This window comes from Panulirus ornatus, chromosome 71, assembly GCF_036320965.1.
Source record: "Panulirus ornatus isolate Po-2019 chromosome 71, ASM3632096v1, whole genome shotgun sequence".
NCBI classification, from domain to species: Eukaryota; Metazoa; Arthropoda; class Malacostraca; order Decapoda; family Palinuridae; genus Panulirus; species Panulirus ornatus.
The window spans coordinates 13,063,628-13,081,472 of record NC_092294.1 but is presented as its reverse complement, the minus strand read 5'-3'; the positions used below and the strand labels follow the sequence as shown (position 1 = coordinate 13,081,472).

At 43.8% G+C, this 17,845-nt stretch overlaps 1 protein-coding gene across 1 annotated transcript in view; it reads right to left on the bottom strand.

The window, feature by feature from the left end:
- Nucleotides 1-376: 376 nt before the first annotated feature.
- The window catches only part of LOC139747980 (uncharacterized), a 57,999-nt gene continuing 40,530 nt past the window's right edge, over nucleotides 377-17,845 (bottom strand). Inside the window, exons 4-8 of the mRNA XM_071660499.1 lie at nucleotides 16,881-16,957; nucleotides 12,102-12,247; nucleotides 9,421-9,598; nucleotides 2,135-2,271; nucleotides 377-680 (exon numbers count right to left, since the gene is read on the bottom strand). Of these exons, the coding sequence (XP_071516600.1) occupies nucleotides 496-680; nucleotides 2,135-2,271; nucleotides 9,421-9,598; nucleotides 12,102-12,247; nucleotides 16,881-16,957 (723 nt within the window). The 3' untranslated portion in view covers nucleotides 377-495. The remainder of the gene's footprint in view (nucleotides 681-2,134; nucleotides 2,272-9,420; nucleotides 9,599-12,101; nucleotides 12,248-16,880; nucleotides 16,958-17,845) is intronic.

The window sequence follows — 17,845 nt, the reverse complement described above, 5'->3', positions numbered from 1 at the left end:
TACTTCTTTACATCTCTCTTTTAACAAATCTATTTCTTAATTTCATGTCATGTTCTCTGGTTGGTGTGTGCTTCCATCTTTCGAAGAACTGTTCATTGTTCTATCGTCTGTGGCTCTGTTTAGGTGAGGTGCTTGAAGCAGAATGATTGTGTAAGTCAAAGGAATCCTCTATACGTTCACGAATTATGGAATCAATTTCTTCCTTTATTCATAACAGAGTATTAGATCAGTAATTATGGTACGTTGGATACGAGTGGTGATGAAAGATGGCACTATGTGTAAGAAACAATCATGAAAGTGATAATAAAACTCTCATATATTATCGAATTATATATATATTTTTTTTTTTATATAAAACTTAGACATTTTGAATTCTTGTTGAATCCAAAGCATCTGCGGCATCAGCTATGCAATATAGTCAGGTGGGCGTATGTAGGAGATATAAAACAAAACCTTCATCATTCAGTTGGGACAGTTTACATGAGAGTGAAAAGATCAACTGACAGTAGCACTGTGGAGCAGAGGGTGGGGGCCATAGGCCAGCCAGGTGGCCCAGGAGGCCCAGGTGGCCAGGATGGCTAAGGGCCACCAGATCCTGAGGGGAGAGGCTGCGATGGTGGTGGCTCCTCCTCCAGCTGTCTCGGTTGGAGCATCATGTTGCATAGCTGCTGAATTCTCCCCTGTGGATGACGAGGGTGAGAGAGAGAGAGAGGCATTTAGTTCCCTGAATGGGTCAGTGAATGGGTGGGACGTGTAGGGGGGTCTGTCATGGGGAAGGGCAAAGGGAAGGAGTCTGTCATGGGGTGAATGTGTGATTCAGTGGATCTCTCTTGAGTGAGTCTGTAACAGAGGACTCTGTCATGAGGTGAGTCTTCCGTAGGATGAGTCTCTCATGAGGTGAATCTTCCATGGGATGAGTCTCTCATGAGGTGAATCTTCTATGGGATGAGTCTGTCATGGGTGAGTCTGTCATGGGATGAGTCTGTCATGAGTGAGTCTGTCATGGGTGAGTCTGTCATGGGATGAGTCTGTCATGAGTGAGTCTGTCATGGGTGAGTCTGTCATGGGATGAGTCTGTCATGAGTGAGTCTGTCATGGGTGAGTCTGTCATGGGATGAGTCTGTCATGGGTGAGTCTGTCATGGGTGAGTCTGTCATGGGATGAGTCTGTCATGGGCGAGTCTGTCATGGGATGAGTCTCTCATGAAGTGAGTCTTCCATGGGATGAGTCTGTCATGGGTGAGTCTTCCATGGGATGAGTCTGTCATGGGTGAGTCTGTCATGGGTGAGTCTGTCATGGGGGTAGTGTTCTGATGGGTACTGTGAGGTGGGAGCATCATAGGGAGGACACATCACAAAGTGGACGTAATCTAATTCGGGGTTCGTATATCGACCCCTTGTTTTTCCTCTGGCTGCCCCATAGCCCGCACTATACACACACAACCACAGCGTTGTGGAACCTGTCAGATAATTACCTCGGACAGTCAATATTGGATACATAAACTACCGTAGAAAGCACCAATTTACCGGTAATTACCGAGTGTACAGGTTCCACCGCCAGTTTACCTGTTGAAGCATTGGTTTACCTGTATTTACCTGAGCTTTTTCCCAGCTGCTCCGCCTCGACAAGCGGGCTGGTATAAAGAAGATGTGATCCCTTTCTGAGTCTGATTTTCTGTGTTGGTCTTTCTTTGATGTCCAGCAGTTCATTGCCAACCAGAACTCGTCCCGAACATTACTGTAGATTCTGTTCCTTCTTAGAAAACCCTTTAATACCTCTTAATGAGACTCTAATATCCCTCGTAAGTGTAAGTAATCACTGCCTTCTTATGAGTCTCTTAAGCATGTCCCCTCGTAAGTGTAAGTAATAACTTCAGACTATGATCTGATGTAGTATATTTCAAGTTTTTGATTTGATGAAGTTGTTATATTTCAAATTTTTGATTTGATGAAGTTGTTATATTTCAAGTTTTTGATTTGATGAAGTTGTTATGGTTGCTGAGACGACGAGGTCAAATGAACTCCCTAATCAAGGACCATCTCAGTAACCCTGTAGACCTATATACACACCAGAGTTACGATGAAGTAAGTGTTGCATTACACATGTACCTGTGTTACTCTCCCTAGCCACTCACCTGCTATGACGTGGACGGTAACTGTATCACTGGTATAGTTGCTGTACCAGCAGGAGTACAGGCCCGAGTCTGTTGCAGCTGCGTTGGCCACATACAGTCGACTGGCAATAAAACCAGACGCAGCGTCACCCTTCACGCTGAGGGAGACGCAGACAGAGAGAAAGAGACATTAAACATTTCTCATTTCTTTGAGACGAACAGAGAGAGACACTGATAGTTTTTCATTCCTTTGAGACACATAAATACGTTAATTACTTCTCATTCAGGGATAGGATAAGTTAATTTTTGGTTGAATCCAACAACGATTATGCAGAGAGAGAGAGAGAGAGAGAGAGAGAGAGAGAGAGAGAGAGAGAGAGAGAGACTCTTTCCGTCTGCTTTCCATTTTTCCCTGACACTCTAGCCAGCCCCAGAGGACCGGGGGTTATTCCACACAGGCCACAAAAACAGACTAACATCATTGGCAACTGTGGATCCCTTCTACACTATCCAGTGGCCAATGTGGAGGGCAGAAAGAGGATCAGAATACATTCCTCTGAGCTCACAAGAATATTCAATGCCAGTAGTTACTGTGGCCAAGTCGAGGACTAAGGGTTATTCAAAATGGGGAGACGACCAAGGTTGATCATTAGGTTGACAAAGACAACCAAGGTTGATTGATCATTGGGTTGGCACAGACAACCAAGGTTGATCACTGGGTTGAGACAGACAACCAAGGTTGATCATTGGGTTGACACAGACAACCAAGGTTGATCACTGGGTTGAGACAGACAACCAAGGTTGATCATTAGGCTGACACAGACAACCAAGTTTGTAGTGAAGGTGTCAAGTGATGATCATTATTGGGTTGACACAAGAGGGAGGGTAAGACTGTTGTGATCCTGTCCACAAACGACCATTTGAACCGACGAAACACAAAAAAAGCAGCATTACATAATGAAGAGCCAAACATATAAACAGAAACTGGACAAAACAGAACATTGTCTCTCCACTAACAAAAGACAAGGTTGTAACGTGGGTGATTAAGATAGCAAAAAAAAAAAGAAAAAATGAACTTTCAAAACCACTTCCATTTTAACTACGGAAATTAACTCGATAACCAGAGGATTAAATACACGATCTCTGTGCTCACAAGAGAAGAAATTTATTCCCCTGAACTGTTCATTCTACGAAGAAACACACAAAAAAGTGGTTCTTTCCAGCTGTTAAACTTTATATAGATATTACCCAGAAGATCAAGCCGACAACGTTGGCTATTACTGCTAACATTTTTTTTGCTCCCACAGTAGGATGGAATAAATTGTTTACAGAAATATATTGAAAAAAAAGAGGAATTCACGGGTTTTTACCAAGTACTTAGTGAGATACCATCAAAATTGAGGATTAAGGAAATTTCAGAATATAATTGAATGGCATTACGAAGATGAAGAAAAAGAGGAAGAAGTATAAGAAGAAGGAAAAGAAAAAAACGAAGAAGAGGAGGAAGAAGAAGAAGAAGAAGAAGAAGAAAAAGAAGAAGAAGAAGAGGAAGAAGAAGAAGAAGAAGAAGAAGAAGAAGAAGAAGAAGAGGAAGAAGAAGAAGAAGAAGAAAAATAATGTAATTGATTAACCACAAGATTACTGAATGATGAGTCTAAGATAACTCGAACGATTCTCAGTTACTAATGTAATTCCTTGAACAAGGTACATAGAACACTACAGTTAACCTTGAGGACAAACGTGAAAAAACTGTATCCAACTACATGAAAGCAAGTAGCTGAAATCTAACATGTTAAATAACCAGTGGAGTGTTGCCACACCTCACCTCGTTACCTCGATTCGGTAGTTCAGAGAGGGACATGATGAACGAGTCTTCTGAGCAGCAGATAGATATACAAAACTATATCTAACTTCATTAATATATGAACACGATGAAAGGATTGCCGGTAATTAGAATAAGTATGGTATCATCCTAATTACGGGATAATTTCTAGGACTAATGATGTTTATCATGAGTTAATTAGGTCGTTGGAACTTTTTTATGTTATTTGAGAAGTGGGCACAACTGAACCCCTTGACCGAAGCCATATAAATATGTATATATATATATATATATATATATATATATATATATATATATATATATATATATATATATATATATATATCAACTTAACCAAGCCAGGTACTTAATGTATCAACCTTATCAGCCAGTCCATAGAATGAACAGCTTGGTTGAGTATGGACAGACTACCGCAACCAGGATTCGAACCTTTACAGCTTCGACCCCAGGATGCCCATGAACGCCTCATGGTCATCATCCCTAGCCCCTACACCAGGGAGGTCTATAGTTCATCAGTTCTTATCAGTGTTATTCTGTATTCATAGAACGCTGGGACATATAATGCTATACAGTGAAACGGGCAGACATCCAGTTAACCTTATGGGGAATTAACACGTTCAATTAAGACTACTGCTGAATGAGCTGATTAATCTAAGTATACAAACTTTTGTAGTTAATTAAGAGTACAAAGGGTTAAAGTTAGGAATTTATTTGATTATTAGTAAAGCAGAGGGCCAAAGTTTGAATAAACAGAGATATGTATAACATGATGACTATGGCAGTGTGTAGTTGTGATAACATATATAGTGACTTATGCATTAAAATGAGTGAGGACACACACACACACACACACACACACACACACACACACACACACACACACACACACACACACACACACACATATATATATATTTTCTTTTTCTTTCATACCGTTTGCCATTTCCCGCGTCAGCGAGGTAGCGTTAAGAACAGAGGATTGGGCCTCTGAGGAAACATCCTCACCTGGCCCCCTTCTCTGTTCCTTCCTTTGGAAAAAAAAAAAGGGGGGGAGGATTTCCAGCCCCCCGCTCCCTTCCCTTTTAGTCGCCTTCTACGACACGCAGGGAATACGTGGCAAGTATTCTTTCTCCCCTATCCCCAGGGACAACATATATATATATATATATATATATATAAGATGGACAAGTTTTCTTTTAGAAAAGCATGTTTGTTGCGATGGTTCTTCATTCATGCTTCGTGGTTATCAATTTACGCGAGAATTCGAGACAGCGTAATGCATCTTTGTCATGTTGCTTTTGTCGGTGGTAATTAGCTTTATACCCACGTCCACAGGGACTCAAATGCTCAGAAGCAGCTCCCAGTGTATGTATATCTGTGAGAATGATGTTGTCCCAGGAGCATTGAAAGCCAGTGGTGAGGTGGGTGGTAGAGTGATGACAATATCTTCCCACAAAAGTCGTAATTCCATTCAAACACTGAAGGACCTTCAACTGTTCAGGTACGTCTGATGATAACCAGTTCCTCCAGGGATGTCGTCCTCTGTGCCATACTTTCTACATCGTGAACTGGGTACTGGTTTGAGCGGCCGAACTGGGGGAACTTGATACAGAGGCTTTTACAGATGATGGAAAGCTAGATCAAACCTGGAAGGCTAAGTTCGATTTCATTATTCTGAACTAAAGCTGATATCAAAGCATTTAAGACACATGCTAGATTTTGTGTTTAAAGCTTAAGCTTGAAAATTCCAAGGACGTTATGATGGGTAGTATGAGAATTTATGGCCCGAAGTGGTCTCATGGGCTCTGACTCATAGGATGAGGGACAGATTCTGGGGCATGTTGTGAGGCGTGGGTTGCTTCAACCGGAGTCATCTGGTGTCGCTGGATTTCAAAAGGTGACGAGAATTTCTATGTTTTATTAAAAGCTTTATCTCCATTTCTGTGTCCCCCTGGACGCTAGAACTCTATATCTGTTTCCCGTGGACGGTACAACTCTTTATCTTAGTCAGATAACGAAAGAAATGTCAATAATGACTGGAAGTGTAGAGAACTGACAAACCTTTTTCGTGATCTAGTGATCACACAGGATTGTGAGTTCATATGGAGGGAACTCTCGCAAGATCAGAGACGCATCTATGAATTTCGAGAGCTTCATATCAACAACATTACCTCCAAAAGGCTGAATTTTTGGAGGCTGAATATTAATCAATGTGATTATTTGTATACTGGTTAATCCCCATAGATTATGGAAGATAATTGACGGTAATACTCCGTTATTTCCTGAACGAAGACATTGGGAAGCATTAATTCCATTAAGATTTGACCGGAGGGTTAGATAATGTTAATTAGTCCTTCATTATCATCATTCCTGTTATCATCATGGTTTCTAGCGTCATCATTACCATCTTCATCATCATCATCATCATCATCACCATCGTCATCCAGCCTCACCTCCTCCAGCAGCACCTTCAACTTTGTCTTCACGCAGACTTACCCACATTTACCGAGGTTTCCTCAACACGGGTCTTGCTCTAACGCTCTCCACACAACCCGAGTTTTCCCCTGCTTGCTCATGATCTTTCCACAGTAATGAGGGTGTGCGAGGCCGGAGCTTTCTTCTGCTCACTGCCTCCACCTTATCTCCCTGAACCTCTCCCTGCAGAAGGGGGTGCTCAGAAACACCCAGTAGCATTTTAGATCGAGGGGAGAATTTCGCAGTGACTCCCCAACGAGGTTTATGGTTGGGAACACCTTACTGGCGTTTTAGATCAGCGAGGAACTTGCATCATAATGATGGTGAGCTTATGCCAATGAAGAACTCCTCCTCCCCCCAGACGAATTCAGCTGAAGTCGATGATCATAGGCATATTTACTGAACACATCGTCGCCTTCCTGTGTCTGAGAGGTGAAGTCAGCCAGCTCTCTGATAATGGGTGAGACATTCATTTACATCTAAGTATTCTGACGTCATGTGGTCTGTTTCACGCTGTCTGTTTCCTTGGAGACTATATATGCCTACTGACTACATCATGCGATGCTGAATCTATGTGATGCTGTCGACGTTGTGTGGCGCAGTATAATGTTTTCTATACTGGGTTAGACTCCTTCTGTCCTTCAAGATGTTACATGATGCTATCCAACCTTATATGTAATGCCTCTAGATCAGGAGAGCTTGGCAGTGTCCTAAACATCACACAAAAGAAAGACATTTGGTCAATAACAAGACCTTGGAACCCGCCATTGTTATGGGCAATAAAGAATGCAATCAATCTACCATAATAAGAATTTAGATGGGAAATTGGTCCATCGAAAAGCCGAGGGAGATAGGCAGGTTAGAGAAAGGATGATTGATGCGATGAGCCTAATGCCAGACCTTGTGAAAGGCCTTTGAGATATCGAAGCCAATAGGAAACTTTCTTTAAAAGTTGTGAGAAACAGATTCAAAGTTATGAGTGAGGAAAGAAAGGTTTTCCGCGGTGGGAAAGCCAGAGGGAGACCCGTAGAATAAGTTACGTCGTGTGTCTGAAGGAGAAATTAATGTTATTCATTCAAACAATGTTTGTTTGTTTACCTGGCACAGGAATTCGTGGATTGTTGCGTGTCTGTTGTGTGTGATATTTATTTATTCATAATCACCTCAGGACTTCCGGAGAGAAAAGATTTCCTACCTTACTCAGGATCTTTTTTTCCAGAGGCTCCTACAGCCCAAGGCTGCGCTACCTCCAGTAGCTGGGATATGTGGACTCACTTGGAGAGAGAGAGAAGGTCTTTGACGAGACCGTAATTTTAATACCGTCTCGCCAAAAGGTGTCTTTTGACGCGTGTTATAACCTCTTGCAGACGGAGCTTGCCCACCAACACCTATTGTCTGATATGAAGGAAAGGAACTCTTATATTTGGAGTAAGATGAAGGTTATACATTTCGATGAAGCTTGGGAAGTACAGTGGTCGTCCGTGATGAATAAGCCCCTCCCCCTCTCTCTTAGTGGTCGTCCGTGATGAATAACGACCCTTGACACTGTGGGGGAATGGAAGCAACGACGCTTGACACTGTGGGAGGATAAAGACTTTGGACCTAAGACAAAGACCCTTATGGCCCCTATTCATAAACATTTTATTTGTCTGTCACTCGAGCTGTGGCTCATCACCAGTGAAAAGCTTCCATCTGGGCTACTTGTGAGTTACTTGATATGAAATGCAGAAAAAACAGCCAATTACGAACACACAGAACCCACTGTACACATAGCCCATCCTTCCTACACACACACACACACACACACACACACACACACACACACACAAAGCCCACCACAGACACACGCACCCTCACACACACACAAACACAGTCCAATGCACACAAAACACACAAAGTTTCCAGTTCACTCAAAATTTACGGCAAATACAGACTTAACCACATCAAAGGAATTCTCGTATATGTATACATATAATCTGTTTCTGTTGAAAGCATTTGGCATAATCTCCCTTGACAAAAGATAACAATTTTATGAATTATTTCACGCTATATGTTTTTTTTTGTTCAAATGATCTCAAATATTACTTTCTCTTTCACATCAGCAAATAGATTTCCGGTGACCAGAGCACAGGGGAAATTTGTAGCTGAACTCAGGATTCAGTGTTGGACACTAGATAAAAGGGATTTTGTGACAGGAACCTGGAGTTAGTGCAGGAAACCGCAAACTGGATTTAATGCGTTATTAAACAAATGAAAAGTCTGGTATACATGACACGGGCCCTGATGATCATGACACGGGCCCTGATGATCATGACACGGGCCTTGATGATCATGACACGGGCCCTGATGATCATGACACGGGCCCTGATGATCATGACACGGGCCCTGATGATCATGACACGGGCCCTGATGATCCTGTAGGTCGGGGATGGTGACTCTAGGATTGTCATAATGATTCCCTATTGCCTCCAGTGACTTACACAATGCCTCCAGAAGAGAGAGTTTTTTTGTAGGGGTAAAAGGTGGCGTCCTTAAGTGTCATTTGATTCCCCCTGGAGTTACTGTGGTTTAAAACTGGTATCTGGTATCTCGGGAGCTACTGTAGGTGAGGTTTGGACCTCTGCAAACTCACCTGATGCTCCCTGGATCCACTGTAGATAAAGGTGGCGCCCCTAGTACTCACCTGATGCTGTTCCTGGAGCCTCTAAGTGAGAGTGGCTTCCCTAAAGACTCCTCCCTTGGTGCTCTTAGAGATACTGAAGGGGAACATGTTGCCCCTAGAGGCTCCCCTGAAACCACTGGAGCTGCTGTAGGCGTGTCGGTGCCCCTGGAGACTCACCTGAAGCCACTGGAGCTGCTGTAGGCATAGCAGTGCCCCTGGAGACTCACCTGAAGCCACTGGAGCTGCTATAGGCATAGCAGTGCCCCTAAGGACTCACCTGAAGCCACTGGAGCTGCTATAGGCATAGCAGTGCCCCTGGGGACTCACCTGATGCCGCCCCTGGAGGTGTTGAAGGCCAGGATGGTTGTGCCTCTCCGCCAGGTGACAGGGCCGTGTGGGAAGGGGACCCGGTCGATGATACATTTTAACTCTATCATGCTGCCGCTGTTGTAGTACTTCTCCTCCACGTCCGTCCCTCTCTCGTCCACCACCCGAGCCCTCGGCTCTGTCGGGGAGAGGGAGACGTGACCACCTGTGGCTGAGGGAAGGGTGGTGACCCCAGATGGCTGAGGAAGAGGTGACCACAGGTAGCTGAGGGAGAGGAAGCATACCAGTCCTCTGGTAGAAAGAATCAGATGGAGAAGTTTGAGGTTGGTGGAGGAGAAGAGGTTTAGCACAGCATCAGAAACAAATGCTCTTACCCAAGACTTGGTCCCTTCAACTAGTGTGATAACGTGACGAAAAGTAAAGTATCAGTGATAGAACCTGCTCACTAAGTCTCCACGACAGTTAGCATATATGTATATATGTATATATATGCATGTATCATGAAATATGATTATATGTAGCAAGATGAATACAAGAAACGAGGCAGAAATCCTACAGCTTACGTCCCAGGGCTGCTGTGCACGGCAAACCTACACAGAAAAGTTTTCAAAGTTTTCGAGAGGCAAGACATAAAGAGGGATATGGCGTCGTAATCTCCTTGTCTGACATGAGCGGATGCACCAAAAGTGTCTTAAATACTGTCTGTTAGACACACTGACGAAAGACAGACGCAAGAGTAAAGTGAATGGGGCACAAAAGGCAATAAATGCCCTTGAACTACTCTCTGGCGTTTTCTAGCCTGATTATGAAACCCTATATAATACTTTGATATTTAGGGAAGAGGTTAGAATGGCTTATAAAATATAATGTGCCATTTAAAGTAAGATATTTATGATAGTCTGACCAACTCACTGAACCTTTACAAGTTAGGAGGATAGTGTTAACTTGAAGTCTGTGTTAGTCTTAAGCTTCTGTGTTAACCCTGAGCCTTTGTGTTAACCTTGAACCTCTGTGTTAACCTTGAGCGTCTGAGTTAACCTTGAACCTCTGTGTTAACCTTGAGCGTCTGAGTTAACCTCAGACCTCCGTGTTAACCTTGAACCTCTGTGTTAACCTTGAGCGTCTGTGTTAACCTCAGACCTCTGTGTTAACCTTGAACCTCTGTGTTAACCTTGAGCGTCTGTGTTAACCTCAGACCTCCGTGTTAACCTTGAACCTCTGTGGTTTGAGTGTATATTTCCTGTGTAATTCTGCTCCTGGTGTCAGGTTTTGAGGAGGAAATTGCGTGGCAAAGTAAGTCTACTCTTGTGCTTATTTTGTGTTGCTGAGGGGGATAAGAATATGTTTATGCTCCTGTATATCTGTTTATGGATGTGTTCTCTTGTGTACGTGTGTGCGCATGTGTAAGTGTTTGCATATGAGTCTTTGTCATTGAAGACAATGTACGTGTATAGATATGGTTGCCTCATGACTTGCTTCCTTCTGTGTATGTGTGTGTGTGTGTGTGTATGTGTGTGTGTGTGTGTGTGTGTGTGTGGTGTGTGTGTGTGTGTGTGTGTGTGTGTGTGTGTGTGTGTGTGTGTGTGGTGTTTAGTAAGTCAGTCTGAGTTCCCATGATCCTCCACTCTCTCATTCAGACATCTACCTACGTTTATATGAGTCATTTCCCTCAGTGGCCCCATGCTACAGTTGAAGCTGGTGTAACAGTCAGTCCTTTGATTAAGGACTATCTATTTTATCTACAGATACCATGAAGTACTTACCTAAACCCTTGTTCAACCTTCAACACAAGTGTTCACATGTACATGTCTTCCCTTTCACAAAAGCCCTTTCAAAAACGGTATGCATCGGCAACGAATTTTTGAAGTTTTGTAACACTGGCATGAACGTTGTCAGGTGAAAAAAAAGAGGGAGGGAAAGAGAGGGGAAAAAAAGTGGAATATGATGGAAAAAACAGAAGGTAGGAGGCGAGTGGATGCGAACGTGGAATAACTCGGAAGTTTACGAACCACAGAGCTGTATGGCCGGCATGTCAAAAGAAGAGAATTTTATAGTTGAGAATAATCGACCCCCAGAGCCTGGCGACGCTCGAATATAACGACAAGTCGTCGTGACACAGAGGCCAGGGGCACGACGAGGCGTGGAGGCTGACGACTTGTGTTGATGACAGTGGGACATCCTGTCGTATCCTGGGGATAAGGGAGTCCTGTCTTGTGTAGGAGGTGCACGAGTCCTGTCTTGTGTAGGAGGTGCACGAGTCCTGTCTTGTGTAGGAGGTGCACGAGTCCTGTCTTGTGTAGGAGGTGCACGAGTCCTGTCTTGTGTAGGAGGTGCACGAGTCCTGTCTTGTGTAGGAGGTGCACGAGTCCTGTCTTGTGTAGGAGGTGCACGAGTCCTGTCGTGTTGTAAGGAGGTACCTGTTGTGTCCTGGAGATGAAGGATATCCTGTCGTGCCTCAGGACAAAAGGAGTTTTGTCGTCTGCTGAAACTGAAGGGACATCTGTCGTGTCTTGAAGCCAAGGGAGTCCTCGCGTACCTTAGGACTAGAGGCGGTCCTGTAGTGTACTTGAACTAAAGGGGGTCCTACTGTGTCCTGGAAGGAAGAGGACCCTGTCGAATCCTGGAAACTAAAGGGGCCCTGGCGAGCCCTGGAACAGTGAGGGTAACGAGGGGAGACTAACCTGTAACGGTGAGGGTAACGTCCAGCACGAGGGGAGGTGTGGTTGCCACCTGGCAACGGTATTCACCATCGTCTTGATTCTGGACGACACCGATCACCAGCTGCCAGCGTTGCCATCCGTCCCCAGTCTCGTGCACCAAGCGATACCTACCGGGTCAGTGGGGAAATGGCAACGCTGAGTCACGTTGTGGAAATAGTGAGTTGATGATGAGTGTGTATGAGGAAGGTGATGATGAGTGTACATGAGGAAGGTGATGATGATGAGTGTGTATGAGGAAGGTGTTGATGATGAGTGTGTATGAGGAAGGTGATGATGATGAGTGTACATGAGGAAGGTGATGATGATGAGTGTGTATGAGGAAGGTGATGATGATGAGTGTGTATGAGGAAGGTGATGATGATGAGTGTGTATGAGGAAGGTGATGATGATGAGTGTACATGAGGAAGGTGATGATGATGAGTGTGTATGAGGAAGGTGATGATGATGAGTGTGTATGAGGAAGGTGATGATGATGAGTGTGTATGAGGAAGGTGATGATGATGAGTGTGTATGAGGAAGGTGATGATGATGAGTGTGTATGAGGAAGGTGATGATGATGAGTGTGTATGAGGAAGGTGATGATGATGAGTGTGTATGAGGAAGGTGATGATGATGAGTGTGTATGAGGAAGGTGATGATGATGAGTGTGTATGAGGAAGGTGATGATGATGAGTGTACATGAGGAAGGTGATGATGATGAGTGTGTATGAGGAAGGTGATGATGATGAGTGTGTATGAGGAAGGTGATGATGAGTGTATATGAGGAAGGTGATGATGATGAGTGTGTATGAGGAAGGTGATGATGAGTGTATATGAGGAAGGTGATGATGATGAGTGTGTATGAGGAAGGTGATGATGATGAGTGTGTATGAGGAAGGTGATGATGAGTGTATATGAGGAAGGTGATGATGATGAGTGTGTATGAGGAAGGTGATGGTGATGAGTGTACATGAGGAAGGTGATGATGATGAGTGTGTATGAGGAAGGTGATGATGATGAGTGTGTATGAGGAAGGTGATGATGATGAGTGTACATGAGGAAGGTGTTGATGATGAGTGTGTATGAGGAAGGTGATGATGATGAGTGTGTATGAGGAAGGTGATGATGATGAGTGTGTATGAGGAAGGTGATGATGATGAGTGTGTATGAGGAAGGTGATGATGAGTGTATATGAGGAAGGTGATGATGATGAGTGTGTATGAGGAAGGTGATGATGATGAGTGTGTATGAGGAAGGTGATGATGATGAGTGTGTATGAGGAAGGTGATGATGAGTGTATATGAGGAAGGTGATGATGATGAGTGTACATGAGGAAGGTGATGATGATGAGTGTGTATGAGGAAGGTGATGATGATGAGTGTGTATGAGGAAGGTGATGATGATGAGTGTACATGAGGAAGGTGTTGATGATGAGTGTGTATGAGGAAGGTGATGATGATGAGTGTGTATGAGGAAGGTGATGGTGATGAGTGTACATGAGGAAGGTGATGATGATGAGTGTGTATGAGGAAGGTGATGATGATGAGTGTGTATGAGGAAGGTGATGATGATGAGTGTACATGAGGAAGGTGTTGATGATGAGTGTGTATGAGGAAGGTGATGATGATGAGTGTGTATGAGGAAGGTGATGGTGATGAGTGTACATGAGGAAGGTGTTGATGATGAGTGTGTATGAGGAAGGTGATGATGATGAGTGTGGATGAGGAAGGTGATGATGATGACGAGCATGCATGAGGGTGATAGTGAGGTGATGTCATGGTAATGAGAAATCCCACACGTCTTAAAAGGACCTTGTTACTCTAGACCTGAGAATACCTCATGATGAGAGATGATTCTTAATTTCCAGTCGACTGGAACAAACATCAGACTAAACCAGGTGTCCACATGGATGCCATGTACTGGGATAGACCACAGCCCTACAGTCCCATGTATTGGGATAGACCATAGCCCTACAGTCCCATGTACTGGGATAGACCATAGCCCTACAGTCCCATGTACTGGGATAGACCATAGCCCCACAGTCCAATGTACTGGGATAGACCATAGCCCCACAGTCCCATGTACTGGGCCGCTCCTCAGCCTCACACTTTAAAATCACTGGTATAGGAAACACGAACTTAAAAAAACTGGTAAAACTTCAATGTGAAAGAAAGTAATGTTCCATCGAGATGATAATAATCAGCAGATATAGAAGGCAGTAGTATCAAAATGGAACACGCACACACACACACACACACACACACACACACACACACACACACACACACACACACGCACACACACACACAGACAGACACGCAAACTGAAGAGGAAGTGTGAAGGAAAAAGTTTCTCTCGTTGTTAATTCTCTCAGACTGGTTAATCAGCTGGGTTATCTGCGGTGGGGGGGTAGGGGGGGGTGAGGGGGGGTCCCCATAGCGGTCGCTCTGGCACGAAGCCAGTGACTTGGTGGCGCGAAATTTTTCCTGACCATCTCCCAAGTGTTGAGGTCCGAAGATGCAATGCCTACAAACTTCCCCTCGTCCACTTTGGTTGAAGTTTGAGTTTTACTTCACCGTGGAAGAAGGGAAGTTGTGCCCCACCTCGTAAGAGGGGGAACTCACTGAATGAGGCGAACTGCCGGAGGAAGTTGTGAGTGGATGGGGAAAACAGAGATGAGTATATGTTCTCAGGTCTACACTGTATAGGAGAGAAAAGTGACCCTGGGACTTGAGAGAGAGGAGAGAGAGAGAGAGAGAGAGAGAGAGAGAGAGAGAGAGAGAGAGAGAGAGAGAGAGAGAGAGAGAGAGAGAGAGCCACCAAGGAAAAGAATTTGTTTAAACTTATTGGATTGGAAGTTTTCCCTTTTTTTTGTATTGCTTTTTGTAGCTAGAGGTGACACTGGGGCTGGGATCAATAGCCTAACAACTGCTGGAGTTGGTTACGTTAGGTTAGGTTAGGTTAGTTAGGTTAGGTTAGGCTTTACTGGTAAATGTCAGAGTAATGTAAGTGACCAGCTGATGGTTTTGATAAACGTCGAAAACTTAAAGATTCATATAAAAAAAATGACATTTACTCTGCAGTAGCCATGATATGAGAGACTTTTCAAAATCTGCTTTGAGAAAAAGTTATTTCGACAATTACTGCTTTGTGTAACAGATCATTGAATTAACTTTGAAAATCGATGTAGAATATTCATATCACGGTCGTGTGAAGTGATTGGTTTACGAGACAACAACAGAACTACTTTTGTCAACACAGTCTTTCACATGAAACAGTCGTTAGCTGCATCACAGATTACATGGAAAAAAAAACTTGAGGAATTTTGAGTTCTGTAATCAGTGACATCAAAGAGGTACCTGGTTCACTTTGTGTACAAATCACCCGAGGTTTCTTATATATCATACTTTCTATTTCCTCTGTATTCATCAGCTGGCGTTCGTCTGTTCTCCGAAAACTTCGAAATGGCTTAATTTTTTTCTGTTTTTTCCTTCGGCTTTGTGCCAAATGAGCGTTTGATGATGGGCCATTTTTTTTGTTCAAATGCATCTCCAGGGGCTGGAGGTGGAGGAGGAGGAGGAGGAGGCTCCTTGCTGGCTGTGTGATTCACGCCATCATAACTCTCTACAGAGGAGTTCCTACTTATGAGGGACGCATTTATTTTTTTTGGAGGGGTGGGGCTGGGTTATGAGGGATATTTCTCATGGTGGATCTTATTTATGCCAGAAGTTCCGCAACTTCGACACTTTAAGCGTATGAGGCGACCATGGCTCATATATATGGCTTCAGCTGTGAGGAAAGGCTTGCCAGGACCACGCACGGATCTGCATAACCCGTGTCTTAAAAGTCTTGGATTCCGTGGCATTAGAATCCCCTCCTGTGTGAAGCTGGTTTTCTGAGTCTCTTCTTGATTCCCGTTTGTGGCGATATCTTGTGCATTCGTGGCGATATCTTGTGCATTCGTGCCGATATCTTGTGCATTTGTGGCGATATCTTATGCATTCGTGGCGATATCTTGTGCATTTGTGGCGATATCTTATGCATTCGTGGCGATATCTTGTGCATTTGTGGCGATATCTTATGCATTCGTGGCGATATCTTGTGCATTCGTGGCGATATCTTGTGCATTTGTGGCGATATCTTATGCATTCGTGGCGATATCTTGTGCATTCATGGCGATATCTTGTGCATTTGTGGCGATATCTTGTGCATTTGTGGCGATATCTTGTGCATTCGTGGCGATATCTTGTGCATTTGTGGCGATATCTTGTGCATTTGTGGCGATATCTTGTGCATTTGTGGCGATATGTTGCGTATTTGTGCCGACTTCTTGCGTATTTGTGTCGATACTCGCGTATCTTCAGGTTTCCTCCCTTCTTGACTTCCTCCCTCCTTCCTTGATCCTATCCTTCCCTCCCTGAGTCCCTCCCTGTCCACACCCTCCTTCCTTCATGCCATTCCTCCCTCCCTACCTCCCAGACTCCATCTCTCCCTCACTGACCCATTCCCTTAATTACTGGTGCCCCTCTGTCTTCCTCCTTGACCCCTCTCCCTCCCTTCCTGACCCCAACCCCTCCCCTTCCCTTCCTGACCCCTCCCCTCTCACTCCCTTCCTGACCCTAACCCCTCTCCTTCTCTCCCTGACTCCCCTCTCCTTCCCTTCTTGACCCTGACCCCTCTCCTTCTCTCCCTGACTCCCCTCTCCCTCTCTCCCTGACCCTCTCCTTCTCTCCCTGACCCCCTACCACTGATTCCTCTCACCTGTCGTCCTTCACGTATGTGTGTGTGTCCCACGTGAGCAGCTCCAACACTTCGTCCACCTTCCTCATCCACGACACCTGCAGAATACAATAGATGCTGTTGGTGGCGAGACTGCAAAATACAATTGTTGTTGAAAGTGATGAACCTGTAAAATACAGTAGATGATGTTGTTGGTTAGCCTGCAGAATACAGCAGATGTAGTATTTTGCTGCATCTGCAAAATCCAGGAGCTACTCTCATTGGAAAACATAAAGATTGGATACAGTAGTTGATATTAATAAACCTGCCAATTGTATCTATTGTTGGTGGTACTAAAGCTGCAAAATACATTAGTTGGTGTTGGTGATGCAGCTGCATAATACAGTAAATGCTGTTCCTGGTGAAAATGTAAAATACAGATACTGTGGTTGTGGTGGTCGTGGTGGTTGTGGTAGTTGTGGTGGTTGTGGTAGTTGTGGTGGTTGTGGTAGTTGTGGTGGTTGTGGTGGCATGAGTTGAAAAACCTAAGGAAACATTTCTTAACTTTCTCATGTGTTGTGTGTCTTTATGTTGTCTTAAGGCACATAACGAACTGTCTTATATGTTTCATTCCTCATGAAAAACGACAAAAGAATCTATCGTTTTTAATGGATTATTCTGTACAGAATATATATATATATATATATATATATATATATATATATATATATATATATATATATATATATATATATATATATATATATATATATATATATATATATATCGTGAGGAATAAGTCATCTTCGGCAATGATGTATCATCGTCATGGGCGGAAAAGAGCAGTGTGATGCCAAGGACGTCCTTGCTGTGAAGGAGTCCATTATTTCCTTGCTCTCACGTGGAGTGCAGCCTCGATGCTTCAGAAATCCCATAAAAACGGTCGTGAGATTGTAAATGAGTAATGAAGACACCGAAGTAGACATATTACTGGTAATTATGATCCA